Source organism: Peromyscus eremicus, chromosome 4, assembly GCF_949786415.1.
Source record: "Peromyscus eremicus chromosome 4, PerEre_H2_v1, whole genome shotgun sequence".
NCBI lineage: Eukaryota > Metazoa > Chordata > Mammalia > Rodentia > Cricetidae > Peromyscus > Peromyscus eremicus.
In genome coordinates this window covers 36,609,386-36,619,926 of record NC_081419.1, presented here as the reverse complement: position 1 = coordinate 36,619,926, position 10,541 = coordinate 36,609,386, and the positions used below count along the sequence as shown (strand labels likewise).

Below are 10,541 nucleotides of genomic sequence, written 5' to 3'. Positions count from 1 at the left end.
CCTCTCACTCTGTGTTGAGATGTTCCATGATCAAGTGCAAGTTTAGTTAACACAGTGTGTTGTCACCCAAACTCCTGTCTTTCTTTAAATTAAAGAAACACAAAAACCTAAAAAATTACTGCTATGACCAGATTTTGTTTTTAAATGTAGCATTATTAAAAAGCACAGAATGAACCGAAAGAACACACAGAATTAATTACATGAAGGCTTCTTCCTTTTCACTTAATTTTTTCCCTTACTGCTTCAGATTTGGAAGAAAACTTTCTGGTCATCCAGATCAACACCCCCATTAGGAGGGGTCATGGAGAGTTATCAGTACTGCTATACACTGTCAGGTAAACATGGAAAGTGTCTCTGTGAAGCTGGCTGAGTCTTCCCAGTGTGAGAATCCATGTAGATGAATTTGATGAAAGCAGAATCCGGATGGTTTTACCTCCACTCATGGGCCAGAAGAACTGCTCAACAGCAGTCATGATCATGACATCATGATATGTCTTCAATTCTGGTTACCTGTGAAAGCACGTGAGGAAGACTTGCAGTATGCACCACAGCCCTGAGGATGGCATAGACACCTCCAAAGGCCACCCAGAGCTGAAGAATTCTAGTCCAGTGGTGGCCTGTTTCCCTGAGTTATCCTTCGGTGCTTAAAAAAAAAATCTTCCATTTAAATGCTATTAAAATGGAAAATTTAAACGACTAAGGAGAGAAATACAGTCACCAGCTTGGGTCTGATTTTCACAGAATCTGGTGGGTTAACCAGACAAAACATTCCTCTTCAGCCTTCATAGTATTTTTCAAATTTCCACTTTTGATATGGTTCCATTGGGTTACAAGTGGCCACTTTCAGGGTCTTCTGAGAAAAATTCCCTTCCATACATAACAACTGCTGATAGTTTTCAAAAACAATGTGATCCACCTGAAGAGAAAGAGGATATGGGAATGAACTACAAGACTAAACTTGACATACGAAGACAGAATAAGCAAATTGTATTTTTATTCTCCTAGGAACTCTCTTAAATTAAATTAGCGACATAAGCACAAGCTTTGGAAAACATCAAATTTGTCTCTGTCTCAAACTAATTGATCCAGCTTCTCTAGCTGAAAAAATTTAATTCTGCAGGAAGCAAACAGTCATTTTTTTTCCCTAGTGATATGGCTGATAACTGTATCATTTAAAGGAAGAAGTCTGGTTGGCACTTAATATACTGGATGACTACTTCATTGATGGTGGCAAAGCAAAAATCATATAGTATGACAGGAAGCAAGTTTATTAATTTATTAATCCAGCTCACATCTTAGAATGTTTATGTGTATTAGCAAACGCTAGACGCATTTTATTTGTGATCTCCCTGCCTAAGCTCTGACAATATAGAATGCCAAATATTCAGATTTAGTTAGAACAAGATGAGGGTATTTCAGATGACCTTAATGTTGTTCAATATTTATTAAAAGTGAGAGATAATTTACTTTATAATTTTTAACTCATAAATCTCAATTTTCCATAAATATGACCATGATTAGTTATTATGAGCTATTTTAATATACTTTTTTTTTAACCCAAACAGGGGAGACTTTCATGCTAAAGCAAATATTATGACTCTTACAGAACCTTGGAAATACGATGTTTGCATCTATTTAAGTTATGCAAAGTAGGTGGCCTTGAAGCAAATCATTCAGCATTGTCTGTGTTCTGTGGCGAAGACAGAGGTAACTAAATCACTTCCTCCCCATCTATAGACTCATAGGGACCAGCAATAGGGAAGCCTTACATGCTGTGCTCCAAATGTGACACTTTCAGTGGGTGGCAAAGTCCAGAGTATGGGGTAGGGGTATGGACCAACTTAGGGAGCACTTTACAATGCAAATTTAGCAGTCTATAATTTTAACAAGTCATTGTTATCTAGAATCAAACTCTAAAAAGAAAGAGGTTCCTGTTATTCACAGTCTCTCTCCATTTCTCTTGTTCTTTAAGACTTAAATATCTCAGGGACTGCTCCAGTTGTATCTTGAATGCCACCCCTCCCCCAAAGATGTGTTAAGAATTGGTCCCCAGGGTACAACTGTTGGGGGATAGTGAAATCTTTGAGAGATGTTTGAGGCTTAGATTCATAGGTCACCGGGCAGTGTCTGTGATAAGTACTGTGTGGTCTTTATACTCTGCTTTACTTTCCGGTCATGAATGGAGCCATGTTCTAACCTAGTCTTTTCCTGTGATGTATTGCCTTACCACAGGCCCCAAACAACAAGGCCAATCTAGGGTGGACTCAGACCTCTAAAATGGAGCTGACTCAATCTTTTCCTTTTTAATTGTCTAAGGCAGTGGTTCTCAAGCTTCCTAAAGCTCCGACCCTTTAATATAGTTCCCCATGTTATGGTGACCCCAAGCATAAAATGATGTTTGTTGCTACTTCATAACTCTAATTTTGCTACTGTTATGAATTATAATGTAAATACCTATGTTTTCTGATCGTCTTAGGTGATCCCTTTGAAAGGGTCATTTAAATCCTGGGGGTCATGACCCATAGATTGAGAACTGCTGATTTAAGGTCCTTTTTCTAAAGTGATAGTCAGTAAACCCAGGGACTTCAGCAGGTTTGTATGAGAACTGTTCATAGAAAAAAGAAAAAGGGGGAGATGGGGAGAGAGAGAGAGGGAGAGAGAGAGAGAGAGAGAGAGAGAGAGAGAGAGAGAGAGAGAGAAAGAGAGAAGGCTATCCACCTCTGTGACTATCTAGACACATCACAAGGGGACCAAATGGCAGAGGGCAGCTATGTGGTGCATCACAGACAGATTTCTAGTTTCTGCTATCTTAGTTAATTATCTCTTCCAAGTCAGCTTACTGGGGAAGAGCTACTCTTAAGTACTTGCTCACTGTGTATCCTTGCCAAGAGTCACTTCTTCAGAGAAGAAATGCTTTGGTTTTCATTGTCTTTCTTTCCCCCTCAGTGTAGTGTTAAAGAAGTAGGAGGTGTGATATAATTTAGTCGATAGATAATTGTGAAATTTCCCCCAAAGCGTAAGAAATGAAAAGAAAATTTTATACACTAATAATTCTCTATTTGGCAGTATCAACTGACAATAATAACCCTTATCAGTAAGAAGAGAGTGTCCCCCCATTAAAATATACAGCTGGGGGGTGATGGCGCATGCTTTTAATCCCAGCCAGCACTCAGAGGCAGAGGCAGGTGGATCTCTGTGAGTTCGAGGCCAACCTTATCTACAAGAGTGAGTTCTAGGGCAGCCAGGGCTACACAAAGAAACCCTGTCTCAAAACCCCTCCCCCCCAAAAAAAAATTTAAATATACTACTGGAGAATGAGTGTCTTGCTTTGATTTTGGCTCCGAGTAGGAAGAGAATGACTGAATGAGACAGCAAAAGAAGGACAACTTAACAGATAGGGACACCCCCAAAATAAAGTGGGTTTCCTTTGGAGCCATCTCTGGGCAGAATCATGATCTCTGTATTGCCTTGGGTCTTGTTTTTTTTCTGTTGCTGTGATAAAATCCTGAGGAGAACAACCTAAGGGATAGCAGTGGACTTTAGTCACAGTTCAAGGTTACACCCCACAACTGTGGGGGAACTCACACTGGCGGGAGCTGGGGAAATAGTCACATCTCCTACACAGTAAAGAAGCAGAGACTGAGGGACAAATGTTACATAGCTCTCACATTCTCTGCTTCACACAGCCCAGGATCCCCTTCTGAGGGAACAGTCCCCTTCAAAATTAAGATGGGGCTTCCCACAGTAATTAACGTAGTCAAGACAATCTCTGTTAGGCATGCTCAGAGGATACCTCTAACCACAACACCAATGCCCGCAAGGCATTTGATGACTGCATGCTAGTGAGATGGCAGAAACTTGAGAAGACAGTCGTGACCTGAGATTAGGCCTAGTACCTCAAGATTCTATGACAAAGCTGATGACCTTGAATCCTAAGCAAACACAACCAAGAGAAACTGGATGGACTTTGAGAATAAATACAGTCACACTGGGGTGTTTTGTTAGGATAACAGCTGTGTTGGAAACAGTCACCTCCGGCCTGTTTTCAACAGGTGGTGTGTTATCACCAAATGCAAAGTTGGCAACACACACACACACACACACACACACACACACACACACACACACACAGAGTCAGCCTCCTGTAATCAGTTGTCTTTTCTGTGGAGCCACACAGGGATGAGGAAAAGACCTTTCTCTTGGAGGAAGGGCACCAGGGGGGCTGGAACCATTCTAAGCAACAGCAGTTGCAGGAAGCAGGTAGCTTCTTGCTTTTTCCATGGCTTCCATCTCTAGGCTCTTCTGTTAACCAATTAGAATAGGTTTCAGTAATACACATGGCATTACTGATTGATTTAAATGAATTTTAGAATCTAAGATGGTGGTAGCAATATAATGGCAAGAAAAGAGTGCCTTCGATTTAAATCACTCATTTGAAATCCATTTTGAAAAAAAAAAGCAAACAAAACCAAAACTAAAAACAAAACATTAAAAATTTACAGAAATGCTCTCTGTGTCCTTGAGTGAACCTTTTACTGCCTCTATTATAATAAACAGCACTTAAGGCTTCTAGCTGAGGAGGCTGATATTCAGAGTTTTCTGTCCCCTTGGATTGCAAGTTGGCTTGGTGGGAAAGGGATGGCACAGGCATTCTGCTTACCAGCTCTGGACGAAAGCCCGAGGTTGACTTGTGCAGCCACTTGAGCTTGTTGTCTCTGTTATCACATGGCTGGAGTCTCAGGGATCCTTTATCAGTGACGGGCGCCATGCACCACTCTCCATGCTTAATAAGTCTTACCCAGCTATAGTTAAATTGTTGAAGCTGTAGAGAATGGGCACAGGAAAGGCCATTCAGATAGCAAGCAGGGGCAGGGGATGTTGCCAAAGACTTTCATCAGCAATAGGTGAGACCATGGGTAGATGCCCTGATCTGATGAGTATGTGTGTTATTTAACCTGCCCACTGTCATATTTCTCATTGTTATGTTGGGTAGCAAGACTATCTACCTCTTTTGGCTTCTGTAGTGATTTTCAGGTGTCTAGGTCTGTAGCCCAGGCAAGTGCTAAAATTGTGATTCTCTAACCTCAGCCTCCCTGACAGAATCACAGGTCTGTGTCACCATGACTGGCTTAAGTTGGGATTTAATTTAGACTGAAAGGTTATCTTAAAGACATGGTGGCAAATCCTGCCACTCAAAGTGTAGTCCCCGAACCAACATCGTGCTACCCAGAAATGTTGACTCTTGGCCCCATCATGGGCCCTGTGAGTCAGAGTCTACCCTACCAAACTCTCAAGGTGATTTGTGGGAGTATCCGTGTCTGAGAACAAAGGACAGACAACTGAATAGGAGGCCAGGTAGTGACTAAGGTAAGCTGGACATCACCTTAGAAAGGGTTTAAAGTAAAACCCTAAGAAAACTTCTAGTTAAGTAAGGGACAGAGATTGAGGGTGGAGCTGAGTATTTCATTTCTTCTGAGTGTTCTAGATGAATATAAGTCAGGTATTAAACCTCATCAGTTCTGCCTCAACCAAATTAACTTCCTCTACATCTTGTCCTTTTTGTTATTCAAACAAACCACTAGTAAGAGAAACTCAAAAGGAGCAACAGAGCTAAACTGTGATGGAACTTTCTGGAATGTAGTGGCTCTACTATGCATACTTTGGTCTTACCTTCCCAAGTCATTGGTATTCAAGAGCAAAAGCTGAATTTCTGGTGAAATATTGATTTTACAGGTATGCTAAGTTCCTATGGTGATAGTTTTAAAAGATTAGAGAACTGACTATTTTCATATATTTTCAACTAACTCTACAGTTGGTTTTTCTATAATTTATGACCATCTCCATTGTGAATTGTTAATAAGTGAAATTCATTTTTTCAGTTGATTCTTTAAACTTATCATTTTATCTCTTTCCTAATTATGAAAATGTTTCCTTGGCTTCAGGTTTACAATCCACAGCAGAATTATACTGACAGATATGTCTTCTATTCTCGGGGCAGCTTGGGACTAAGATGTAGAAATGGGGTGTGCTTCAAGGTACAAACCACAATGCTTATATCAGGACAAATAAGTAAGACAGTAAGATGAGGCCATCATCACAAAATGATCTGTCTATCAAAGCACGATCCACAATCTGGAGGCTGAATTGTACACATGAATCAGTGTTCCTGTGAATCCTATTTAGCATCCAAAGCAGATAGCATTCCCATGTGGGGTACAGATGCTGGAGGGGGAGGCATAATCATTTGGAGCTCACCTCCAGCATGGCAGGAGTAGTCCTTCTCTGTTTTTCCTGGCCCCACTCCACTCCCTCTTACTCACGTGCTCTGATTTTGTGATTACTTTGCTAAAAGGCTTCCCATCAAGGTTCATAGTTTAGGGCATGTCCATCACTCCCTTAAGATACTGGAGGAGAGGAATGTAATCAGAGAATAAAATGGGCTCCTTAAGATGGATGCTTAGAAACATGGTCTCTACCCATTGATAAACATTAAATTTTATTATTATTGTTGTGTGCATGTGCGTGTGTGATACTTATATGTAGGCATGTATGCCACAGACGGTCTGTGGAGGTCAGAGGAGTAGTGTAGAACTGCTTCTCTCTGTACACTTTCATGTGGGTTTCTGGGATTGAACTCACATTGGCAGGCTTGTTTAGCAAGCACCTTTACCCACTGAGCCATCCTGCCAGCCATGTCTTAGGCACTTTGTCTGTATCATGACAACCAATATTTATAGAGTCCCAAGCATTAGGTAGTCTTTACCAGCCCCCAGTGTGTTGCCAGTCCATTTCAGCTTTAAAGCTAGGCACTGTCTTCACGGCTACTTACAAAAGTTTAAGACTATGTACGCTAAGCCAGTTTCGCAAGAAAAAAAAGTCAAGACTAAATCCATCATGGAGCAATGTCTTCATTGCCAACAGTCCTCCCTCCCCCTTTACATTGCTTCTCTGTCGAGTGGCACTTCCTTATACCAGACGATTGATTACATTGACATTTAGACATCTATGGATTCCTCCTGGACAGAGGTCAATCGTCAAGTGAGCAACAAGCATGTCAGTCATGATTCCTGTCCACGACCGAGGGACAGAGAACCCAGGCTGAGCCTACCTGACTGCTCCCATCACAGTCTTCCAGTGTGGCTGTGGCATTTTCGATGGACACACACTTGCCCAGGGCCACATTCACCAGCTAAGAAGCAGAATACAAAATGCTCATTAAGAACAAACATATCTTAATGTATAACAAAGCATCCAGACACATATAGAAGGTAGAGGGTAGACTGCCATAAGGTTAATAGACAGTCAATAGATTAGCAAAAGTTTGCAGTAGATGACTGACTATCTTGGTCACAGCTCTAGTAGAGACACAACGGTGATCCTGTCAGAGCACAGCTTCCATCTGTCAGTGTCAGCCTGTGATTCAGCCAGAGTGGCAACAAACATCAGCTTCTCATTAACTCCTTCCTGGAATGCTGAATGAAAGTGAGCAAATATTGCTACAGGAATGAAGGAGACTTTTTTTTTGGGGGGGGGGGGGGCTTGAATGAATCCCAATGCCTATTTTAAAAGTCAGTGCACACACCTCTAATTTCATCAAGCCAAGAGTTAGGGGCTGTGGTTTCTTGGATGACCCCTCTAAGTGATCTGATTTCTTGGGCACTGAACCCTAGATAAATTGAGTCCTTCAGAGAACAGCAGATTCCGGTTGATTCCCTGTCAGACTCTTTCTAATGACTCAGTCAAGCTACGACTCATTACAGGGAAGTCATGGAAAGCAAAAGCAGAGCCAAACATACAGGCCCTTTCTGGCAGACTCAGGGTTTTAACGAATTTACAGGGCCAAATATGGAGGAAGCTTTCCATCAATCACCATCTAATGCAGAGAATGTTGATTCCCATGCCTTCTCTGACATTCCGGGCAGGACTAACAAGAAGGTAGGTTAATAATGCAGTTTAGGTTTTTCAGTTTGCTGGAGGTGCTCTGTAGAGGAGAAATTATGCATGTTCCAGGAAAGCCTGCTAAGCTTGGGAGGTTGTAACCATGTTTGTGTTTCTTCAGCTTTTATGGGCCCCAATACAGAGCTCTAATTCTGAGGTGCTGTAACAATGGAGGCCATGTTGGCCACAGGATCACCAGATTTTGTAGCAGGGTGTCTAGCAGGCTGGTGTCTACTTGTGAAAGCGAGGCTTAGCTTGAAGATAAGTAGGGAGTCCTTTGTGGGGTCAAAAAAATGCAAATGAAGCAATGAGAAGGATTACTGGAATCTGTAAGTAGGAAGAAATGTCCTCACAGAAACATGTGGGGAGTGTGAGATGTCGGCATGTACCAGTCAGAGAACTGGAACTGAGCTCGTCCTCAGAAAGACAAAACCTGAACTGACCTTTGGCCCATGGGTAGTAGGAAAAAGAGATCATCTACTAGAACAGAGAGGAAACAAAGATGCTAGATTCTCTCTGAGAATGTGAAGTCACACGCTGACCTTTATTTGGGTTTGAAATAAAAGTATGTCCTACCTGCTTGAGCTAGGAACCCTTGCTGGCCTTCAAGGAATATAAGGAAATATCAGCAGTTTTACTGATTCATAATTTCTAAGGTGTCCGACACAGGAGGACACAAAGCAATTCTAGAGGGACAGATCTCCATTAAAAGAAAATCTTCAAAATGTTCCATTCACAGCTTCAAATGGCAAATACAGGCACATCCGCCATCAGTAGGTCTGAGCAGTAGCAGCATGCAGAAAAGATGCAATGGTACTCTAAGTTCAGGGAGCATGAACAGATGTGCATGGGGTAGAGAACAGATGTGCATGGGGTAGAGAACAGATGTGCATGGGGTAGAGCAATTCTGGACTGCAAAGAAGGAAATGGAAACCCTCATTGTTCTTTGGGTCCTATCAGAGAAATGAGTCCCATGTCCTCATGGATCATTCAGAAATTATCCTACCATAAAATAAGTTTGGAAAACTCTGGCTCCAACACAGCTGAACAAGTTGCCTTCCCTCAGAACTTCTCAGAGCCTTCCAAGTGAGAACACACAGCGGGTGCTCAGGACACACAGTGTGTTCTTTCCCAGGTCTATTTGACTGTGGACTCCTGGTGGAACAACTAACATTGCCCAGAAAGTGTTTGGGAAGGTTTAGTTTAGATGGTTTTGTTGTTGTTGTTTTATTTTGTTTACATTGTTTTTTTGTTTGTTTGTTTGTTTCATTTCTAACAGTTCCATCCTGCAGGCCTTGGAAGGCACTGGAGCATAAACAAGAATTTCTCCTCGTGGGTCCTTCATGTAAACTATTTCAATGTAATAATAATAATAATAATAATAACAACAACAACAAGTATTGTGTAGATTTTATATTTTCTATGTTGAATTATTTAATTTTCCCAATGTCAAATGTAGAGAACTCCCATATTTAATTACATAATTGTTAAATCTTAGGCATAGGCTGTTTGTTAATAATGTTCTTCAAAGGACAAATACTGCTGTTGAGGCTGTTTATTGATTTCAATATTATTGACTATGAAAAATTACAATAAAAAATTTTCAATGGACTTAAATTTCTAGATGTGTAGGTTGAATGAGAAAATGTTAAGCAAGAAACAAAAAGTTAGATATTATTTTCTTGCCACTTTTCCTGATTGTCATGGTCTACCGAATTATATTTGATATTAATCGGGTGCAGGAGGGAATCTCAAATTTTTAAAATGGTAATGACACTCTTATCAGAAGAGAGCAGATGATGTCTTCATTTAATATTTATCTACATGTGACAGCAAAGAACAGAAATGGAAGAAAAGGGTCTGTTGAGGTTGCTTTGAAATGTATGTGCAGTCTTTGCCGGCGTGGTTTTTTGTTTTTTGTTTTTTTGTGAGGCGAGCTTTTCAAAGACAGTGGTAATTTACAGGGGACTCAAAAGGTAGTTTTATTTCGCCCTCTGGTGGCCAAAGTTCAGTAATGCTGTTGAGATTCTTCAGAGAAATTCATTGAGCCTTCTGTGGTCACCCTTGTTAGGAGGATGGAATTTAAACATCTAAGTGCTATGTCTGATGTGTCTAAGGCCAAGCTGTTCTTCCTATTTAGTTATCTAAAGTAGGTGATAGCTACTTTGACCCACCCCAATTCCTGCTATACTCTTGTGAACTGTGCACAACATTTTGTTAGAAATAAACCAGATCACGTGCATTATATTGGTTAAAATTTGTAAAATCAAAACAAATATTCAGACTACTTTTCTGTTTTTGATACCCTCCCTGGGTTTCCCTGGTGAGAACAACAACAGAGTTTTTCCTGAGTCTTTGTTATCCGGGGACTTGACAGGCTGGGAGAAAGGCTGGTTTATACATCTGTTTCCTAGGAAGAGCCAGAGATGGGTGTTCTGAGAAAGCAGACATACTGACAGGCAAGTTAGGGATCTTCCTGAACACAAGGGGGCAGGGCTATGACCGAAAACAACAACAACCACTGGGAATATTTGTAAATAAATATGAAAAGCAATATGAGACTAAACACAAATGTAAGTGTGAGCTCCAATCACAGGCCATCA

At 41.0% G+C, this 10,541-nt stretch overlaps 1 protein-coding gene across 2 annotated transcripts in view; it reads right to left on the bottom strand.

Annotated features, from left to right (window-relative positions):
* Positions 1-222: 222 nt before the first annotated feature.
* Positions 223-10,541, bottom strand: part of Galnt5 (polypeptide N-acetylgalactosaminyltransferase 5) — a 42,637-nt gene continuing 32,318 nt past the window's right edge. For both annotated transcript variants that reach the window (XM_059259145.1, XM_059259146.1), the window contains exons 8-10: positions 7,109-7,189; positions 4,661-4,822; positions 223-916 (exon numbers count right to left, since the gene is read on the bottom strand). In XM_059259145.1, the coding sequence (XP_059115128.1) occupies positions 776-916; positions 4,661-4,822; positions 7,109-7,189 (384 nt within the window). In that variant the 3' untranslated portion in view covers positions 223-775. The remainder of the gene's footprint in view (positions 917-4,660; positions 4,823-7,108; positions 7,190-10,541) is intronic.